At 43.2% G+C, this 21717-nt stretch overlaps 2 protein-coding genes across 11 annotated transcripts in view; one reads left to right on the forward strand and one right to left on the reverse strand.

Moving 5' to 3' along the window:
- Window positions 1-10356, forward strand: part of LOC111529171 (TP53-binding protein 1) — a 91234-nt gene extending 80878 nt beyond the window's left edge. For 2 of the 5 annotated variants that reach the window (XM_023196036.1, XM_023196038.1), the window contains 5 exons: window positions 44-259; window positions 3686-3780; window positions 4333-4532; window positions 5354-5499; window positions 5870-10356. In XM_023196036.1, coding sequence (XP_023051804.1) covers window positions 44-259; window positions 3686-3780; window positions 4333-4532; window positions 5354-5499; window positions 5870-6057 — 845 coding nt within the window. In that variant the 3' untranslated portion in view covers window positions 6058-10356. Of the gene's footprint in view, window positions 1-43; window positions 260-603; window positions 716-3685 lie in introns of all 5 variants that reach the window. The other 3 variants (XR_002727334.1, XM_023196040.2, XM_023196037.1) reach the window with 3 other exon arrangements.
- Window positions 3660-21717, reverse strand: part of LOC111529174 (gamma-tubulin complex component 4) — a 38998-nt gene continuing 20940 nt past the window's right edge. Inside the window, exons 10-18 of one of the 6 annotated variants that reach the window (XR_002727335.2) lie at window positions 18873-18923; window positions 18340-18445; window positions 16722-16829; window positions 15878-16019; window positions 13106-13283; window positions 11883-12013; window positions 9642-9758; window positions 8889-9028; window positions 3660-8238 (exon numbers count right to left, since the gene is read on the reverse strand). Coding sequence is in view for 5 of the 6 variants with exons in the window: in XM_023196045.2 (XP_023051813.1) it covers window positions 8226-8238; window positions 8889-9028; window positions 9642-9758; window positions 11883-12017; window positions 13106-13283; window positions 15878-16019; window positions 16722-16829; window positions 18340-18445; window positions 18873-18923 (990 nt within the window). In the remaining variant the exon portion in view is untranslated. Of the gene's footprint in view, window positions 8239-8888; window positions 9029-9641; window positions 9759-11882; window positions 12018-13105; window positions 13284-15877; window positions 16020-16721; window positions 16830-18339; window positions 18446-18872; window positions 18924-21717 lie in introns of those variants that run through there. The other 5 variants (XM_023196045.2, XM_023196046.2, XM_023196047.2 and 2 more) reach the window with 5 other exon arrangements.

A 21717-nucleotide genomic window follows, 5' to 3' on the forward strand; every position in this document is an offset into this window, starting at 1 on the left:
TGGTGTATATCCCCCTAGTAACTGTGCCCCCTGTCCTTCCCAGGTGCAGTGGGGGCAGGAGAGTTTGTGAGCCCCTGTGAGAGTGGAGACAACACCGGTGAACCCTCTGCCCTGGAAGAGCAGAGAGGGCCTTTGCCTCTGAACAAGACCTTGTTTCTGGGCTATGCATTCCTCCTTACCATGGCCACAACCAGTGACAAGTTGGCCAGCCGCTCCAAACTGCCAGATGGTCCTACAGGAAGCAGTGAGGAAGAGGAGGGTAAGGCCTTAGGGAGCCCTGGGAGCTCTGACATATAGGCATTTCTTTCTTTTCCTTATGAGCTGGTGGTCCCCCTGCTGTATGTAGAGGAGGCAAGGCAAGTAGCAGCTGGGATCTTGGTCATAGAAATTACTCTGTATCCTGCTTTTTAACAGTTTATAGACTGTTTTCACAAAATTCCTCTCAGTGAGTGGTTCCTGAAAACAATCCTGTGAGGCAGATGGGAGATAGATCTTATCTGTTTTATGGATGAGGAAACAAGTTTGGAGAGGTTAAAGGTTAAATAACTTTTTGTTTTTTTTTGTTTTTCTTTTGGTCCACAATGACGACAAACTTGGGACTAGAGCTCTGTCATTTTAGCCTACTGCAGCCATCCAAGTCAACTGGGTCTGAATGCCCTGCCATTTTCCCCATTTGTGTTCTATGGGCATCTGCTAGAGCAAACCCACGTGGAGGGTAAGGTTCATTCTCCTGAGGTCTAAGACTGGGACTTTGGGGTGCCCGGTTCCTCAGGGTGATTGCAAAGAAACAGCTTCTAGGCCTTTTCAACTCTTGTACCTCTCTTTAACCTTAAATTAAATCTGTACATTGCATTTATTTCTGTGTTGTCTGTTTTTGAGTGAAGACTGCAGTGGGGAGAAGTCTGAAAAACGTGTGATCTAGGAGAGGCAATGAGCAGATATAAATGTATACACTATAAATAAGTGACTGACAGTGTATCTAAATGTGTCTGTCAAGGCTAAAGGTCCAGATGGAATGATGTTATACAAGTTAGAGTTCTGACTAATGTTGTCTTGCAAGAGGGAATTGAATTAGGCAACAGGGTTATCATAAAATAGCACCGCTGGAGATCTGTGAGGGTTGGCATTTCAGGTACGCGGATGACTCTTTCCTAGTTAACCAAAACGATATCTCACCGACTGCAGCCATGTGTAGATATGTACAAGGACATGGAAAGGATGATCAGGAGTTGCAGTTCAGGTGTATGCTCTTAGGAAGGTGCACAGAGAGTTGTGGAGGAGACAGGCTCCGGTGTGGGAGAGTTGGGCTGTGGGAGTGAGTAGATGTGGTGTGGTGGGATTTCAAGGTTAAGTGTGTGCAACATCTAGCTTGTCAAACTATCAGATAGGCACAGTGGGAATAAGGTATTTGAAGAGTTTCCTGGACAGGACTAATTAGGGGTCTTTTGAGGATTCTCCATAGAGGCATGTCATGGCATTAAAACAGTGGTCATGGTCATGGCTTGTTTTTTTTTTCCCCCTTATACAATATTGCTGGACTCGAAACCAGGACTTCACAAGGCAGCTCTATAGATGTTTTGTTTGTTGCTTGGTTCAGCATAGTCAAGAAAGCTGACTGGTATGAGATGCAGGTTGTCCGGTTTCATTAAAATGTGTGTGCCTATGTGAGATGTAATAAACTCTACTCATAAAAATCAAATGAAGCATTTGGACAGTGTTTTTGAAGGGATCACCAGGTTTCTGATAGAAAGTGTGGTTATGGTGAATGTGTCTTTATGTTGGCGCCCAACAGTACCAGAATCCTTGATATTTTCAGTGTATGAGAATGCTTAGGGGTTTCTCAATCTCAAGAAGGAGGAAGACATCTAATACTAAAACAATTCTCTGCAGAATTATAGTTTTTAAGAAACTGTTTGGTAGGTGTTACAGATAAATGGGAATTCTTAGACACCACCTTATAACAGGAGCTCAGTAAAATATTTAAATCTATCTTAGGAGATGTATTTATTAATGAGTTTGGTACCTAATCTTGTTGGGTGGCACACCATCAGAGATCCTTCAGACACAGGGACTGACCCTGGAGTTGGGTTTATTTAGTACCTTCATACTTGATTTAAATGGCAGAATTAACAATCTATTCATTTTAGCATCTGGCTGGGCAGGGCACTCATACCTCAAAAATGAAGAAATTGGAACCCAGACTACTTGAGAAAAATTAGAGAAACACACTGCCTAGACAGGGTAATACCTCATTAGACAAATGCAAGGAAATATAATTAAGGATTAAAATTTAAATAGACCAGTCCTGGATTAAGCAGACATAAAGTAGAAGTCTTGAGAAAAATGCAGGACTGTGAGGGGTGCCAGCAGTGACTCAGCAGTAGAATCTTGGTGCGAAGATTGTGACGTGCTATATTGAGACAAAGCTGAGAAACAGCTCTGCTATATTCTGAGTTTCTTATAACCATGTAGAGTTTCTGTTTTGGGATTTCTGTTTGAGAAGAATGTGGAGAATGCTGAATCAAGAAAAGAGCAATAAAAGTGAATAGGTTGGCTAGTCAGAACTAAGTGGAGATGGAGACCGCTGACATGGGGCCTCAGCACTGCCTGGGCTGCTCCAGGAGGCAGCGAGGGCACTGAAGGGGGAGCCGTCTCCACAAGGGATCTGCTTGTAGGTTTTACCACTGGGTGTGAAGGGGAAGGGGAGTGGTACTGGCATTGAACCTTACGCATTGGATTGGGTTGGGTTTTAAAATTTGTGATAAAAATTTCAGTTAATTAGAACTTAATTTCCCAAAACTCCTAATTAACTAAAATCTCTAATGTCTTGCTTTTCTTTTCTTTTCTTTTTAATCTGTTATTTATATATGAGAGGAGCAGATGACAAAGAAAACAAGCTCAAATTAGATATTTGGTCAAAAGAAGCAATTTCTAATTGCCTAGGGTCATTACAGCTTCAGCCTCATCTCTCATACCTTCTACTTCACCCTCAAGACTATAGAGCAGTCATTGGTGTTCAGTGTCCTGAGGTACTTCAAGATCATCAAAGGTAGATAGTTTTCAATAAAAAGGTTGAAACAGGATTTTCTAACCTTCACTTAATCCGTTAAAATTTTAAAACCATATTTCATTGAGCATTCTGGTTTATCAAAGTTTTAGTGTACAAGGGGGTAAAAACGCTGATGCAGTGGGAATATGAAGGGTTTATTATAAACCCTTCACATATAAATTATAAAGTGTTCATCAGCTATCCACCTCCACAGAAGGTAGAACTAGAGGAAATGGGGTTTAGTTTTCAACAGGAAAGATTTAGGATAGACACAAAGGGAACTTCCTGATGGTAAGTAAGGGTTATTCAAGTTGGAATACGTCACTGTGGGAAATGGTTGTGCGCCCATCCCTGTGAACAGTCCGGTGCAGGAACCTTTGATGTTTTTAGGTCTAGGACCTACCTCCAGTCCTCATCTTCCCAATTCCTCCTGCTCTTGTCCCTTCTTTTGACAGCATTTTAAAGGCCTCAAGACAGATCTCTTTCTGCCCATGGGGAAGCCCTTGGCCTGTCTTTGGGGGACACACTGCTGTGGATAGATAGCTGGGGAGTGAAAAAGGGGGTAGTAAGAAGCAGGCATAAGGTAGCAAATAAGAAAACCACTCAGTAATTATTATCTTATTTTTTTTAATGTAGAATTTTTAGAAATTCCTCCTTTCAACAAGCAGTATACAGAATCCCAGCTTCGAGCAGGGGCTGGCTATATCCTTGAAGATTTCAATGAAGCCCAGGTGAGGAGTTTCTTTGTGTAACCTAATATAGTGGCAATGAGAAGAGCCAACTTGCTGTGTGAGAAGAGGCCTGAGAGGGGTTGGGGAACCTGGATAAAGTAGCCAGAGATTTTAGGAACTGAGAAACTGCCAAAATGTCGTTGCATGAAATATAATTTTTGTTGTGTATAGGGAAGAGAAGTTAGGACATTGGGTTAGTTAATGGCTCTGGTTCTGTTGCTGGGACAAAAGAAGATTGATATTTATGTTTAGTAGTAGAAACCCCTATTAGGGTTGCTGATTCTTAGCCTGAAAGGCTGAGTTCATAGGTCTTGTTTGTCCCTTGAGGATTTAGGTCCTCAGAGTGCTGCAGGTGAGGCCGAGAGAACATCTATGGAAATCGTTTGGGCCTTTCAGTGAGAAGAGTGGCCTTGGACAGAAGGATAGACTAAATCACACGTTGGGTAGTAGTTGGGAGTCTTCAGATCTGCTCTTCATGGCTCACTATGGCTGCTGCTTAGGAGCTTTCCACAGAAGTCACCAAACCCATTAGCTCTGCTTCTTTTCTTCCAGTGTAACACAGCTTACCAGTGTCTTCTGATTGCGGATCAGCATTGTCGAACCCGGAAGTACTTCCTGTGCCTTGCCAGTGGGATTCCTTGTGTGTCTCATGTCTGGGTCCATGATAGTTGCCATGCCAACCAGCTCCAGAACTATCGTAATTATCTGTTGCCGGCTGGGTACAGCCTTGAGGAGCAAAGAATTCTGGACTGGTAAGTATTTGAAAGCCCATCCAGAATTGTATAGACAGGAAGACAGCAAGCTTTGGAGGGAAGAGAATCTAGGTGAGAGAGTAAAGCTTTCTAGACATTGGAATGTCGGTAGGATAAATTTAAGTGGGTTTGAAATGACTTCAGGAGTTTAGTTTATTTCCATAGGTTACATTGGCTAGAAACCTTTTGAAAATGTGTGAAGATTTGTATATAGGGTCAATATTCTCAACCTGTAAAGTTAGAGAACTAAGTTTTAAGCAAACATTAAAAATATATAGGCTCAGGAGCGTGATTTAGATTATTCTCAGCCCCAGAACAAACATGGAAATCAGAAAGCCAGGATTGCAGGGAATACAGGTCATTCACTGCAAGAAGGAAGAGAAGGGGGACCCTAATACAGGGCTTAGCTTTTTGAGACGAAGTCTTGCTCTGTCACCTAGGCTGGGGTACAGTGGCACAATGATGACTTACTGCAGGCTCAACCTCCCAGGCTGAAGCGATCCTCCTACCTCAGCCTCCCAAGCTGCTGGGACTACAGGCACTCGCCACCATACCCAGCTAATCTGTTATTTTTTGTAGAGATGGGGTCTCGCCATATTGCCCAGGCTGCTGTCGAACTCCCGGGCCCAAGAGATCCAACCACCACAGCTTCCCAAAGTGCTGGGATTACAGGCTTGAAACACTATGCCTGATGGGGCACTTAGTTTTGAAAACATTCAGATGTACATGAGTCCCTTTGCAGAAAGGCAGTTTGTTGGATATTACTTGTCATGCTAAGGTCCTTTCCATTACATAGGGCTATCTCTCTGCCTCCTTCCTAGGCAACCCCGTGAAAATCCTTTCCAGAATCTGAAGGTACTCTTGGTATCAGACCAACAGCAGAACTTCCTGGAGCTCTGGTCTGAGATCCTCATGACTGGAGGGGCAGCCTCTGTGAAGCAGCACCATTCAAGTGCCCATAACAAAGGTACCTGAGTGTGTGTGTGTGTGTATCTTTGTTCGAGAGATCTCCTTAGACCTCTAGGTGTCAGGCCTTGTGGTCCAAGGCTCAGGCCTAATAGGTTGACCGTATCCATGTTTCTTAGAGAAGAAAAGTACCACCTTCAAGGGGTGAGTCAACATAAATGAAGCACTGGGCATATATTTGTTAAATATTTCTACAAGGTCAGCACATAGTGATTATACCTCTACTTTTGGTCTTGATCAGCAGTGTGCTTGACATAATAGGGCTTTGGTTTGTGCAGAGTGGGATGTATTGGTTAGAATCAAATCTCTCTTTGTAATGGAGGGCTAAATTGAGTGTACTTTCCTTCTTCACTTTCCCTTGCCCCTTGCAGATATTGCTTTAGGGGTATTTGATGTGGTGGTGACGGACCCCTCTTGCCCAGCCTCGGTGCTGAAGTGTGCTGAAGCATTGCAGCTGCCTGTCGTGTCACAAGAATGGGTGATCCAGTGCCTCATTGTTGGGGAGAGAACTGGATTCAAGCAGCATCCAAAATATAAACACGATTATGTTTCTCACTAAAGATACTTGGTCTTACTGGTTTTATTCCCTGCTATCGTGGAGATTGTGTTTTAACCAGGTTTTAAATGTGTCTTGTGTGTAACTGGATTCCTTGCATGGATCTTGTATATAGTTTTATTTGCTGAACTTCTTTTATGATAAAATAAATGTTGAATCTCTTTGGTTGTAGTAACTGGGATTTCTTCATCTGTTTCTTTGAGCTTAATCTCAGAACAAATGACAAGACATAGTACTTTCTCGAGGTTTTCAATAGGCTTATTCACTTTAGGAGGACAGCTAGCCAAGGAAATCGCAAAGTTAAGAGTGTACTTTATTCTGTGGCATCATTCCCAAAAGGTTATTCCAGGGTGTCTAAAATGCTATGCTTGCAAAAACTCAGTTTAAAGTAGGTGAAGGCCCAGATTAACAGTTGTGCCAAAAGTTGAGCAGAATTGGGCACAGCTCTGTTTCTTGACAGTTGAAGAAAGACCTCATGCTCTCTCTCTCTCTAGAGCTGAGATCACTAACAGCTGACCTGTGGGTATTCCCCCACTTAAGAGCTAAAGGGAGAACGAAAGGACCAACTGCCATGAAGGGACAGTGACCATAAGCTTGATGGAATGACCTTCCGGAAGATAAACATGAGAAGCACAAGTGAGAACACTTGGAAATGTTACAAGTTCTAGTCAATATTATTATTATTGTCACAATGGCTGGAAGCTGTTCCTTCCCTTCCTCTGGCATCACTGATCCCTGTTCATGGCTTCTCATTCTCTAAAGCAGGGATCAACAAGTTTTTTTCTGTAAAGGGCCAAAGAGTAAATATTTCAGGCTTTGTGGGCCATTTGATCCATCACAACTACTCACCTTTGCTGTGAGGGCATGAAAGCAACCACAGACAGTGGGTAAACAAATGGGCATGGCTGTGTTCCAGTGAAACTGTATTTACAAAAACAGGCAGCAGGCCATAGTTTGCCAACTCCTGCTCTAGAGATAGCAGTGGAAAGGGTGATCTTTAGTTGATAATAGAAGGGAATAAGGTTGTCAGAACTTCCCTGTGTGTGTAGATGTGGTGATGAAGACCAGATTCAGTGACTATAAACTGATGCCAGAACACTGCATTCTTTTTCAATTTGGAGGGCGTTATTCAATGAATATTTATTTTTACTCACACTGACATGAATATTGATTACCAGTGATGGCTGGGCCATATTAAGATAACTTCAACCCCTATGGCTTAAGATGGGTAATTGGGCCTGCAGTCTTCACTATTTAAAAATCTAACAACTTGATCTCAATTTTTTCTTAAAGACCTTTTTCCTGGAGAATACGTTTTTTTTTTTTTTTGTTTTTTTTTTGAGACGGAATTTCGCTCTTGTTGCCCAGGTTGGAGTGCAACTGCACAATCTCAGCTCACTGCAACCTCTACCTCCCAGGTTCAAGTGATTCTCCTGTCTCAGCCTCCTGAGTAGCTGAGATTATAGGCACATGCTGCCACACCTGGCTAATTTTTGTATTTTTAGTAGGGTCGGGGTTTCAGCATATTGGTCAGGCTGGTCTTGAACTCCTGACTTCAGGTGATCCACCCACCTTGGCCTCCCAAAGTGCTGGGATTACAGGCGTGAGCCACCGTGCCTGGCCTGAGAAATACTTTAAATATATTTTCATTAGCTAGAATTGCCCAATCTGTGTAGGTATAAACTACTTGGTATAGGGAGAGAGAAAGCCTATCCTACCTGTTGCTTTCTTACTTGATGGTAACATCCAGCAGTTAGCCTATTTATAAACATAATTACTTTTTCACATATGAACCATAAAATACTTAACTTTCTGCTCTATATTGTTTGTTTACTGCTGTATCTCCCACAGCTTGAACAGTACCAAGGCATGTACAGTAGGTGCTCAATAAATGACTATTGAATAAACAAACATATCCAACAAATGTTCTCAATGTAAAGGATCAGAGATGCCACATGTTCTCCTTGATGGGACAGGCCTTTCCACATGGGAATGATGGGAAGGATTTGTACTCCTGGATGTTCAGTAACTGCTTCCAGGAGAAAAGGTAGAGTCCTATCACTAGGCCACAGATACTTATTTGTGTTTGGCTAGAATGGGATGTTTGTTTTGAATCTTCTGTTACAAACTTGGGAACATGGCTGTTATTTCAGTTTATGAGCCAAAACTTTTCACATCCCGAAACTACAAAAGAGAAAAAGAGCCTTATTAAGTATCATGCTTTCCCAAGACTGCCTTCAAAGAAATATGAATCAGGACAACCTGTGGTCTAAATAATGTCATCTTAAAACAAGAGTTTCTTTTGACTCTTCTGCTAAAATAGCTTAGAAAAAAATCTACTTGCAGACATTTTAGAGAGAGAAAGGACAGTAAAGTGATTTTCTGAATGGGAATGACAGACCTCTGGGAAGCCAGCTACCACTGAATCTCACTTGAAGTTTAGAGTTAGAAGGGGTGGTCCCCTCCTTTCACCGATGTGGAAGCTAGGGACCAGCAAGGCGGGGTGCCCGCGGCTGCACAGCTAGTTCATATCAGAATTGGGAATGGAAGGCACACTGCCTCCCAGCATAGCAATACATAACCTAGCAAAGGACTTAACACCTGTCTCACTGTCAGGTTTTTTAGTATTTTATGATGATGATGACTTCTACTAGAAAATAATCTTCATTAAAATTATTAAAGATGGTCACACCTCTATCTCTAAGCCTTGTTTATATAAAATGAGGGTATTTGGACTATATGATGGCTAAAGTCTTCTTCCAGCGCTAGAATTCTGCAACTCATTAAAAAGTCACCCAAAAAAGTCTACTGAGTTACCCAAGGGTTGCTCCTACCTGCCCAGAGTTCCACCAGCCTGGGTATAGTATTTGTTATAATCTAGTCGTAGCAGTAGTTGAGCCAAATCTGAGTTGATCTGATGATTCCGAACACTGGAGAGAATCTTGAATAGGAGTGAAGACTGGCGGCTAAAGCCCTGCAGAGAGAAGGACTCAGCTGTCATTCCACTTCAGCTCACCAACTCTCCATATGGAGGATGGGGGCGGAGGGAGGAGTTTCTTGGAAAAGCCTTGCTCAAAATTCTACAGAACCACCTGGCCTTCCCACATTCCTATTTCTCTTAGTTCTTAAAATGACTTGTACCAAATCCATACATGCATGACTTCCTATGAAAGTACTCTTTCATCAGTAGGAATTTAGTAGCTGGTTTCCAGTTAATGTATTTTGTCAAGTACTGGGGTTGGGGAGAACCCGTTTTGATTACAAGCAGATAATTATCTCAGTGAGATAGGGGTTAGTTCAAGGAAGTAAGGAGGGGTAGGATGTGAGGAAGTTAGAACAAAGCCAATGCTTATTTGATGGGCCGAATAAACTATTCAGGACTAAACTATTTGTGAGCACTGTGAGGTGGCACAGTAATTACCTGCTTCAAAATCAACTGATACCAACATTTTTATCTTTATATCTTACTTCTGTACGTGTGTGTATTGAGGAAATGCTTTACTGACTCAGAGGAAAGATCGTGAATTCTCCATTGACAAAACCACCTCTGTCCTTTCGCAAGGCTGCATACTTCCAGGCAGACGCACCTTCACGAGAATGCTCAGCTGGGCGGCTCCACGCTCATCCAGTGGGCCTAGGTTCTGACTGACCAGCGAACAAAAACTGTGACAGAGATCTAGGATTTCATTCAGGCAGTGAAACACCTACCCAGGAAACAGAGTTGGCATTAGGAAAAGAAGGAAGGTACGTCCATGAAATTAAAGATTTGGGAGAACAGTCTAATTAATAGCTGACCTCCCAAATCTAAGAGGATAGACACTGTCACTTGCAAGGCCTGCCAGCCCCTCAGACATACAATATGTGTAAAACAAACGCATCCTTTCCTGCGTAAGCGAGTATTACTCTCTTAGCCTTGCACCAAACCTCCACTCTAGCCACACTTAACTCTTCATTTCTTAGACCCGCAAAGTGTGTCCCTGCCTCTGAGCTGTGAGTGTTGTTCCCTTTGCCTGGGATGCTCTTCTTTCTAATACCAGTTCAAGTCCCACTCTCTCAGTGAAGCACTCCCTTCCCCACTGTAGCCTTTAGTGAACCCCGTTTCTTGCTGCTTTATTATCTGTACTGTTGTCCACTTGGCAATTGTTCAGGCCTCTGTGTTGTTAATGATTTCTGTATGTATATATATATGTCTTGTTTTTCCAACTAGATTGTGAGCTCCTTAAGGGCAGAGCCATGAATTATACCTCTTTGTATCCCCAGTGCCTTGCATACAGTAAGCACTCAATAAATATTTAATGATGACGACCTGCTCTGATACTCGGCTTTTCCCTATGGATACATCTATGCCACATAAGGACAGCATCGACCCATCACAGTAGTTCTTGGTTGTTTTCAACCAGCCCTCTAAAGTGGCATCTATTAATATATATCTTACTCTTCCTGATACAGCAGAAATAGCCCTAAACACCAGAACATTTTTAAAAAGTCTGTAACAGCTGTGCTGTAGCACACTGAGGAATAACAAACAGCTCATGTCAGAGAGGAGGCATGACCGTTCCATTAGAAACTACCAGAGATCATTTCAATCTTCCTGTTCTTTATCCTGGAATTGGAACTAGCTTGTGAGCTTTAAAAAAAATTGGTAGCTGGGTTCCACTGTTTTAGGGATTCTAATTTAAGTGCTCTGTCATCTGGATTTTTTTTAAAGGGTCCCGATGATTCCAATGTGCAGCCAAAGTTGAGAATGACTGCCACGAAGGAGACATATATGTATTTACAGAAACACACACATCGAGAGAGAAACACTACTTCTAGTTGTCTATGAAAACTTTCAAATGACTGATCCATCCTGGTCCAAAAGATTTCTTTTTTTTTTTTTTTTGAGACGGAGTCTCGCTCTGTCACCCAGGCTGGAGTGCTGTGGCCGATCTCAGCTCACTGCAAGCTCTGCCTCCCGGGTTTACACCATTCTCCTGCCTCAGCCTCCCGAGTAGCTGGGACTACAGGCGCCCGCCACCGCGCCCGTCTAGTTTTTTTTTTTTGTATTTTTTAGTAGAGATGGGGTTTCACCGTGTTAGCCAGGATGGTCTCTATCTCCTGACCTCGTGATCCGCCCGTCTTGGCCTCCCAAAGTGCTGGGATTACAGGCTTGAGCCACCGCACCCGGCCCAAAAGATTTCTAAGAAGGTGAACTCTATATGCTTTTCATTGATTTTTCTGTATTGTCAGCAAGGATTTTGAGTTTCTTTAACTCCTGAGGGTTTAAGCACATAATTCTTTCATCTGTAGCTGCTCACCACACCCCATATTTCAGAAATTCAAAGACATCTTAGGTCCTGTTTTAACATGCCTTTTTAGTTTTGCTTTACACATTCTTTCCCCCCCCCCCCGCCCACCCCCAAAGACAGAATCTTGCTCTGTTGCCCAGGCTGGAGTACAGTGGAACGATCTCAGCTCACTGTAACCTCCGCCTCCCAGGTCCAAGCAATTCTCCTGCCTCAGCCTCCCAAATAGCTGGGATTACAGGTGACTGCCACCACACCCGGCTATTTTTTTCTTTTTGTATTTTTAGTAGAGACAAGGTTTCACCATGATGGCTAGGCTGGTCTTGAACTCCTGACCTTGTGATCCGCCCACCTCAGCCTCCCAAAGTGCTGGGATTACAGGCATAAGCCACCATGCCCGGCCGCTTTATACATTCTTAAAAAATGTTTTAAAATGGACTTGAATAATTGCTTAATGATGGTTTCACATCCTGTCAACTCAAAGTGCCTAAGGGAATGGTCAGTGCTAGAAGCAGTCCGAGGAAACCGATGCGCCTTACTTACAGGTTTCAATAGGATAAAGGATTGAGCCAGCAAATTGCTCAGGAAGTGGTCGTGAGCCAATCGGATGCTTTCAAAGTCTCGGGTAGAATTGATTTGATGAAGCAGCTGGGAGAACTGAGACTCCAACACGTCTACCTGACAGACATCACACAAACATTTTTGATGAAGCAGCTGGGAGAACTGAGACTCCAACACATCTACCTGACAGACATCACACAAACATTTTTGATGAAGCAGCTGGGAGAACTGAGACTCCAACACATCTACCTGACAGACATCACACACACATTTTAGCACCTTTAATATTCTAAGCACTCAAAGACATTAAGATGCCTGACAGATTGAAATGAAAATGCTTTGCCCCCACTCATCTTCCTTCTAACTAAGTCACATTAAGGCTGACCAAAGACACCTTTATATTGCCCAACCTTGTAGGAAGTTATTTGCATAATTCTGAAACCCCTCCCTCCAATGTCCTGGCTGACCACTCTCCCCTGCCCCGTCCTTTTCTCTTTTTCTTTTCCTTTTTTTTTTTGAGTTGGAGACTTGCTCTGTCGCCCAGGCTGGAGTGCAATGGTGTGATCTCGGCTCACTGCAACCTCACCTCCCAGGTTCAAGCAGTTCTTCTGCCTCAGCCTCCCAGGTAGCTGGGACTACAGGCATGCGCCACCACGCTCGGCTCATTTTTTTGTATTTTTAGTAAAGATGGCGTTTCACCATGCTTGCCAGGCTGGTCTCGAACTCCTGACCTCAAGTGATCTGCCCGCCTCAGCCTCCCAAAGTGCTGAGATTACAGATGTGAGCCACCACACCTGGCTGAAGCCAGGAGTTTGACACCAGCCTGGGCAACAAAGTGAGACACCACCTCTACAAAAAATTTTAAAAACCAGCTGGGTGCGGTGGCATGTACCTGTAGTCACAGCTACTTGAGAGGCTGAGGCAGGGGGATCACTTGAGTCCAGGAGCTTGAGGCTTCAGTGAGCTATGACTGTACCACTGCACTCCAGCCTGGGAAACAGAGAAAGACCCTGTCTCTAAAAAATAATAAAATAAAATAAAATGCTTTTTTATTTTAAGAAACATGCTTAATGATATAACTCCTGAATTTTCTCAAACCCCACCATTTTATCAAGTACAAACTTATAATCCCTATTCAATACTCCCTGCCAACCTGCTAGACGTTTTTCGATACCCCTTCCTTCTACTCATCTCTCAGCACAGACCTGGAGATAGTACTGAAGATTATCCACCAAAAATGCCATGTGATTTCTTAGGCGCCACTTGATTGCATCAGTCTGGTTAGACTTGAGGTGCTTGCGCTGCATTTGTAGGGCCCAGCAGTGCTGCAGCTCAGCTTGCACCCGGCGTACGCTCAGTAAGTACTTGAAAACAACATTGTACCTAGGACAGAAACAACAGGATATTCAAGATAAAAATTTCACCCCGTGACAGACTCTAGGACTTTGTGCCACCCACTCCTCTCACAAAAAGGCAATAATAAGGAAAGAATGGCTAGAGATGTAGACAAATAAATCATAATTTATTTATACAATGGAATATTATATAGCAGTCAAATGAATGAACTCCAGCTACACAACAAGATGAGACCCCATCTCTGCATTTTTTAGATAACTTGGGAAATTTCAATGTGGACTGGATATTAGATTATAAGGGACTACTGTTAATTTTATTGGCTGTGGTAATGGCATTGTAGTTCTGTTGAAATACGCCTTTTTGAAAGGTTGACTCATGTTGCTTCTCATATTCAAAAATACGATTTTTGAATGAAAAAGGTAAATCACAAAAGATTACAGATAGCCTTTTTTATAATTCTTAAAGCAGGCCAGGTGTGTTGGCTCATGCCTGTAATCCTGGCACTTTGGGAGGCCAAGGCAGGAGAATTGCTTAAGCCCAGGAGTTCAAGACCAGCCTGAGCAACATAGTGAGACGCCATCTCTACTAACAATTTAAAACATTAGCCAGGTGTGGTGGTGCCCACCTACAGTCCCAGCTACTCGAGAGGCTGAGGCAGGAAGATCGCTCAAACCCAGGAGTCAAGGCTGCAGTGTGCTGCCTGGGCAACAGAGCAAGACTGTGTCTCAAAAAAAATAGTGTATTATGAATCAAGGATTATGATGAATCTGATTCTCTGTCCCTGAGCCCAAAGAAAGTAAAACAGCTTCCCTCTAAGATAGACTCCTGCGCCCCTGTAAGTTCAGGAGCTAACTGCTTAATGCTGAGACTCCATACTGAAAAGACACATGGGAAGAACAGCTGATTCTTGGTACAACAGGATTTATTTACCTGTTTGTAGGCAGTCTTGCAGAAGACAGTCCCATTCTGTTTGGTTTTTAAAATTATCTATTTCTAAAGGAACAAACATAATGAAATAATAGACCTTGTCTGGATACTGATTTGAACAAACCCAAACATAAAGACAATTTTTAGATAACTGGAGAAATTTCAATGTAGACTGGATACTAGATTATAAGGGATTACTGTTAATTTTACTGGATGTGATAATGGCATTGTACTTCTGTTGAAATATGCCTTTATCAATTGTTTATTGGCAGAATGAAATGACTGTGATTTGCTTTATACAGCTCTAGCAAAAAAGTGGGGGAGGGACAGATAAAAGTAGTATAATGTTGATGGTTACTGAAGGTGAATAATGAGGACACACGATTTTGTTATGGTCTATACTTTTGTTTATATTTAGAAATTTTTATAATGAAAATGAAAAAATACTTCTAAACTTGATTTCTTCAAGGGTGTTGAGAGCATATCAAGTTAGGAGGTAAGTGGACTGTGGGCCCATAGGATTCTGGGAGCTAAGGATCTTTGGAAGTTCTTTGCACAGGGTCCATGCCACTTGCTTAGCTGGGTCGTGGGCTCTGAATTTGCCACAGAATCTTCTCCCTGAACCAGCCTCATCTTTTCTAGTTTATGCCCAGTCTATTCTACCCTAAGCTTCTCTACCTGAAACAAGTAGAGAGGGCTAGGAAGAAGAATAGGAAGGATTAAGAGTGGTGGCCAGAAGAAGAGATGGCCTTTTTGTTTCCCTTTTCTTCATTCCTCTGGCTTCACAGAGTATGACAGCTTCAATCCTCCATCCAGGCCGGGGACCAGTTCTCTGACCAGTAGTTGGGTTTGGGAAGTTCCTAGATACGGTGTGAGGACAGATTTCAAAAGTCACCACCAGCCACATTTGCTTCTTATCTCTTTTCTGTAGATAAGAGGTCCCCAAACCGGAGGGTTTGGGGACATTAGGTCCTGACCAAGGCAAGCAACAGCACTTGGCAGGCTCTCATGATAAAGAGCGAGGCTGACCTGACAGCAGGAGACTCCAGCTTGGTCAGCTCCTTTGCTCCACCCCCAAGCTTGGCTGCCCCTGTCGGCTCTCCCTTACGGAGGCAGTCTTCTCCCCAGGGGCTAACATCCACAGCAAACATGCAGGCTGGGGCACTTTCCCAAGTCCATCAAAAAATATTACAAAAGTGAGGGTGTGATGGAATTATCAAGGGCCATTATCTCGACACGGTGCCTGAGACCTTCTTTTCCAGAGCTCACAAACTGGTAGCCTACAAACTGCTTCTTCTTTGGCAATTTGAAAAAACGATGGTTTGAAGTAGATATGCTCTCCCACTGATTCCAACACCCACCACTCCGTGTCTCGTATCTGCAGCTCCACTTATTAATGTGATCAGTCTAGCCCCTGGAGGGCTTTACAACTTTTGATTTACATATTGTTAAAAACTACTTGGGTGGCTATCTTGCTCCCATTAATTCTTGTTTTTTTTTACGAGATGGGGTCTCACTACGCTGCCTAGGATGGATTTGAAACCCTGGGTTTAAGGGATCCTCCTGCCTCAGGCTCTGGGGTAGCTGGGATTACAGGCATGTGCCACCACACCTTGTAATTCTGTCCTGCTAGTTTCTTCCCTTACAAGTAAGGTGGGTCATTATTTACCTGTGAGAAACTCAGAAACACTCACTTTTCCAGGACAGCTGGGGTGAAGAGAATGTGTAGCGGCCACTGCACTTTGTAGGAAAGACCTAGGGCTGCCCAGCCAGATGCAGGGGCCTCCCGGGGAGAAGTTTCCCGAGAAGGCCCTTCTCTTGCCTGAGGAGCGTCTGCTGTGATAAAGAAAAGAAGAAAAGAAAAGATAACAACTTGGTTAATCTAGAACCAGAGATTCAACAAGTGAATAACATTAATGAAACTAGAGCTCGCAGGAGTTCAAGACCAGCATGGGCAATACAGTGAAACCCTGTCCCTACTAAAAATACAAAAATTAGCTGGGGGTGGTGGCTGTAGTCCCAGCTACTCAGGGGGCTGAGGCATGAGAATTATTTGAACCTGGAAGGCGGAGGTTGTAGTGAGCCAAGATTGTGCCACAGAACTCCAGCCTGGGCAACAGAACGAGACTCCGTCTCCAAAAGAAAAGAAACAGAGCTCATTGGAGCCTGCGATGTCAGAAGCTTACAGGGGACACAAAGAAGAGGGCAAGGACACTTTTACGTGAGGTTCTTTTGGGAGGTCTTCTAGAGATTCCTTCCTCAGCCTTAAAATCTGGGGGCTGGAAATAAATAAACAGGGACCATTGCAGCAGCATGACAAAAAAAAAACCCAACCCCCCAAAAACATGGCCTGGGCATCGCACTTAGCCTCTACGGACTTCTGGACTTCCCTTTTCTTCTCTATGGAACTACAGTCCTGTATTAGCTGACTTCTAAGATCCAAAATTATATGGTTTCTATGGTGGTGCATGGAAGCAGAGATGGGAAAATGGATGATGACCAGTAGGAACTCTAAGGTGACAGGGAGGAATGGCAAACCTTTGTGCTCCTTTCCGTGATACTCAATTGTCAAGTGCAACAGAGGGAGAAGGTTGTCATCATCTAGCAAAACCTTGTGTGCTGACTGTTGAAAGGCCACATTCACATCTGCAAGAAAGAACACGGGGGCTGACAAGGATGCTTGGCTCCATAACAAACCCAGACTCCTCCAGCTTTCCACTTCTCCCCCAACATGCCCCGTGCTAACAGCAGGGCACAGTGGACATCTGTTGCATTTGTCTAACATCCATCCATTCTTCTCTTCTTGCTGACAAACTGCCTCCTGATTTTCCTTGGAGAATCATCCCTATTCAGTACAGTTCACGTATTTCCGGTGGATTAGTGCTAGACAACACCCGATTCTAGGGGTAGCTGGGTGATGTAGGCATGATCAAATGGAACGTAATACTCTACTCTGTTATGCTATATTGTTTAGGGATATTAACATGACCAAGCCAGGCCAATCCAGAGGCTCTATTCAGACTCTAAAAGAGTCCAGCTCTTTTTTCAAGATAAACAGGGGCTTAGTAGGATGTAAACTTGGCTAGAGACTATCTGCTACCATACACAGCAGGCCTGTCTGAGAAGAAAGAGGCGAATGATGGAAAGAGACCAAGTCCTAAAGGTGCCACACGCATCCTGGATCAAACTTTGCCGAAAACCATCATACGTCTGAGCTTTTCAGTTATGAGAATCAATACGTTATTTCTTTCCTTTTGCTTTGCTTAAGTGAGTTTGAATTGGATTTTCTGATATCTGCAACCACAAGTACTTATATTTGTACTATATAAGTACAGTGGACATCTATGGTTTTACTGAGTTAGAAAAATGATCAGCCTGTGTGTATGTATTTTCTCACATTTCTTTTTTTGGAACCTTACTCAACTCTATTCATGCAGTATGAATAGAAATGGTCATCAGTTGGTCAAGGGGTGGACACTTCACTGAACTAGGCATAGCCTAATGTCTGACCTCTTTGATACATGTGATGTGGGCTGGGCCAATCAAAACCTAGAGAATTCCCCAGAATTCTCTAACTTGCAACAAGAGGGACGAGGCTCAGTTCCTTCAGTAGAGGACACTGTGAGGCATATTCCTGGGAGCTGCTCGTGATCATGTTTCCAGAAGGTCATCAAAGAGCTCACAAGAGACACAGACAAGATATGGTGAATGAGCGAATGAGCGAGAGAGAGACAGAGAATGAATCCAAGTTGTCCCACTGGGGTTTTAGATACAATAACAAATCCATTTCCCTTTCCCAACTAGGCTAGTTTGGGTGAGTTTCCGTCATTCACACCGAAAGAATTCTACTGTAACACTACAAGCAGCACTAAGTCCCAATATGACCCATAAAGGATATATGGCTATAATCCAATGAGAAAAAACACCTGGTGTGAAGGCCTGCACCAACGCTTCCAGGAAGGGTCACAGGCCAAGACACTGTTCCCAGTGACCCCAGCATGAAGCCTACCTACAAGGGCCTTCCATCTCTGGAAGCCACTGCTCTGTAACTGACCAGGCTGCTCTTATGTGGAGGAGGCCTTAAAAGGGTCAGCAACAGCCAAGAAATACCCTACAATGTCAATCAGTTGATCATTCTCAGGTCACAGACAATTACCATGCTCAGTTACTGCAGTGGGCGGTGTTTTTAACATGTGTTGAGCTGTGTCAATGAAGGCCTGAAACAGTTCTCCACGTCCCAGAAGGTAAAAGTCTTTAATGATCTGAGGAAAGAATTTCAATTTACAATTCAGTAAAGCAAGGCAGGAGCTCTTCACTGTCCTGAGGAATTACACGTATACAGTAATTTCTAATTTCATCAATTTGAGCCCAAGCTACAAAAGATACAGGCATTTGGCATTTCAGAGAGGCATTCTTAGTTCTGCATAGCAGGATGACTGGTGTGTATTTGGCATTATTTATTCAACAGCAACATAATTATATATATATGCGCCAGAAAAAAGTATACTCCCAAATCTTTGTATTATAGTAGATTTGTGGCATTAGGTATAGTTTGCTCACTTGGATAAGAACAAGTGAGTCGACTCTGGAAGTCTGGGTATAGGCAACCAGTGCTCTCAGGAAACGTCAGAGAATGCAAGTCACTGCCTACCAGCATCACCGTAAGAATCACAAGAGTTAAGCCATTACCTTCAGCTGACCCAGTAAATCGGATTCTTCTACCATCAACTTCCAGAGATGCTGTGAAAACCACCAACAAAACAGGGACAAATTTCATTACAGTGAGAAGTCCTGCAAAGAATGGTTCCACACCAATCCAGCAATGTATTAAAAGAAGACTATACCTTGCCCCACACAGAAAAATTCACTCAAAAGGATCAATGTATTATTCCGTTCTCCCACTGCTATAAAGAATACCTTAGACTGGGTCATTATAAAGAAAAGAGGTTTAGTTGCTCACAGTTCTGCAGGCTGTACAGGAAACATAGTGGCTTCTGCTTGGCTTCTAGGGAGGCCTCAGGAAACTTACTGTCATGGCAGAAGGCAAAGGCATCGCACATGGCAGGAGTACGAGCAAGAGAGAGCAAGGGGGAGGTGCTGCACACATTTAAACAACCAGATCTCACGAGAACTTACTATCGTGAGGACAGTACCAAGGGGAATGGTGCTAAACCATTCATGAGAAACTGCCCCATGATCCAATCATCTCCCATCATGCCCCACCTCGCCCTACTTCCAACACTGGGGATTACAACTCAAGAAATTTTGGTGGGGACACAGATCCAAGCATATCAATCATAGACCTGGGTATAAAACTGAAAACTATAAAACTTCTGGAAGAAAACAGAAGAGAAAATCTTTACATCCTTGAGTTAGGCAGAGTTCTTAGACATAACACCAAAAACATGATCCATAAAAGAAAAAAAAAAAAAGGTAAACTGGATTTCATCAAAATTAACAACTTCTGGGGCAAGTCATAAACTGTGAGAAAATAGGCCAGGCACGGTGGCTCATGCCTGTAATCCCAGCACTTAGGGAGGCCGAGGCGGGCGGATCACAAGGTTAGGAGTCTGAGACCATCCTGGCTAACACAGTGAAACCCCATCTCTACTAAAAGTACAAAAATTAGCCAGGCATGGTGGCAGGCACCTGTAGTCCCAGCTACTTGGGAAGCAGAAGCAGAAGAATCACTTGAACGTGGGAGGCAGAGCTTGCAGTGAGCTGAGACCATGCCACTGCACTCCAGCCTGGGCAACAGGGTAAGACTCCATCTCAAAAAAAAAAAATAGTGAGAAAATATTTGTAAGTCACATACCTCTTAAAGAACTTAAATTCAGAATACATGAAGGACTCTCAAAATTCAACAACAAAGAAAACAAAAATCCAATACAAAATGGGCAAAGAAGCACATGAAAAAATGTTCAACCTCACTAGTCATTACAGGCATGCAAATGAAAAAGACAATGGGATATCCCAGTACTTTGGGAGGCCAAGGCGGGCGGATTACGAGGTCAGGAGATCGAGACCAGCCTGGCTAACATGGTGAAACCCCATCTCTACTAAAAACACAAAAAATTGGCTGGATGTGGTGGCGGGCGTCTGTAGTCCCAGCTGCTCGGGAGGCTGAGGCAGAAGAATTGCCTGAACCCGGGAGGCAGAGGTTGCAGTGAGACGAGATCGCACCACTGCACTCCAGCCTGGGCAACAGAGTGAGATTTTGTCTCAAAACAAAAAAAGAGTATTTTATATATATATATATCATAGGTGATACAGAGGACATATGTATAATAAAAGGAAAAGCACATTTATTATAAATATGCGCATGCTTCACAGGTATCCTCAAAATGTACAATTAGAACATACATAGAAGTCTACACTTGACACAGAATATACATTCTCCAGGCACATGCAGGACAGCTAAAAACAAAAACCAGACCCTGTATTAGTCCATAAAGAAACCTGCAATAGATTCCAAAGAAACAATATCATACAGACCATGTTCTCAAACTATAATGCAATAAAATTAAAACAATAAATTGCTTGGTTAAAAAATCATAAACAAAATTAATTAGAATTATATAGAATATAATAAAAACACTACATGCCAAAAACTTGTGAGACACAGTCAAAACAATATATAAAGTTTTATATATATTTCTCAGAAAACACAGGTCAAAAATAAAGGAGTCAAGCTTTCAACCTGGGAAAGAGTAACTAAAAAAAAAACATGAAGGAAGAAAATAATAAAGAAAAAGGCAGATATCAATGAAACAGAGAATTCAAACAAAATATACATATATATGTGTGTGTGTATGTATCTCTTATTTTATTTTATTTTTATTTTATTTTGAGATGGAGTCTCACTCTGCTGCCCAGGCTGGAATGCAGTGGCACCATCTCAGCTCGCTGCAAGCTCTGCCTCCCAGGTTCAAGCAATTCTCCTGCTTCAGCCTCCCGAGTAGCTGGGACTATAGGCGTGCACCACCGCACCTGGCTAATTTTTGTAGTTTATTTTAGTAGGGACAGGGTTTTGCCACATTGGCCAGGCTGGTGTCAAACTCCTGACCTCAAGTGATCCGCCTGCTTCGGCCTCCCAAAGTGCTGGAATTACAGGCGTTAGCCACTGCACCTGACCCCAAAATATATATTTAAAAAATAAAATTAAAAAAAGAAAAAGCCTTGTGGGCACAGTGGCACATGCCTATAGGCCCAGTTCCTCGGGGGGCTGAGGCAGAAGTTTCACTTGAGTCTAGGAATTCTGGGCGTAGTGTGCTACACCAATTAGGTGTCCACAATAAACTCGGCATTAATACAGTGACCACCTGGGAGTGGGGGACCACCAGGTTGCCTAAGGATGGGTGAACTGGCCCAGGTCAGAAATGAAACAGGTCAAAACTGTAGTGCTGGGGCGTGGTGGCTCACACCTGTAATCCCAGCACTTTGGGAGACTGAGGTGGGATGACGGCTTGAAGCCAAGAGTTCTAGACCAGCCTGGGCAACATACTGAGACTCTGTCTCTACAAAAAGTTTAAAA

Source organism: Piliocolobus tephrosceles, unplaced genomic scaffold (assembly GCF_002776525.5).
Source record: "Piliocolobus tephrosceles isolate RC106 unplaced genomic scaffold, ASM277652v3 unscaffolded_110, whole genome shotgun sequence".
Taxonomy (NCBI): Eukaryota; Metazoa; Chordata; class Mammalia; order Primates; family Cercopithecidae; genus Piliocolobus; species Piliocolobus tephrosceles.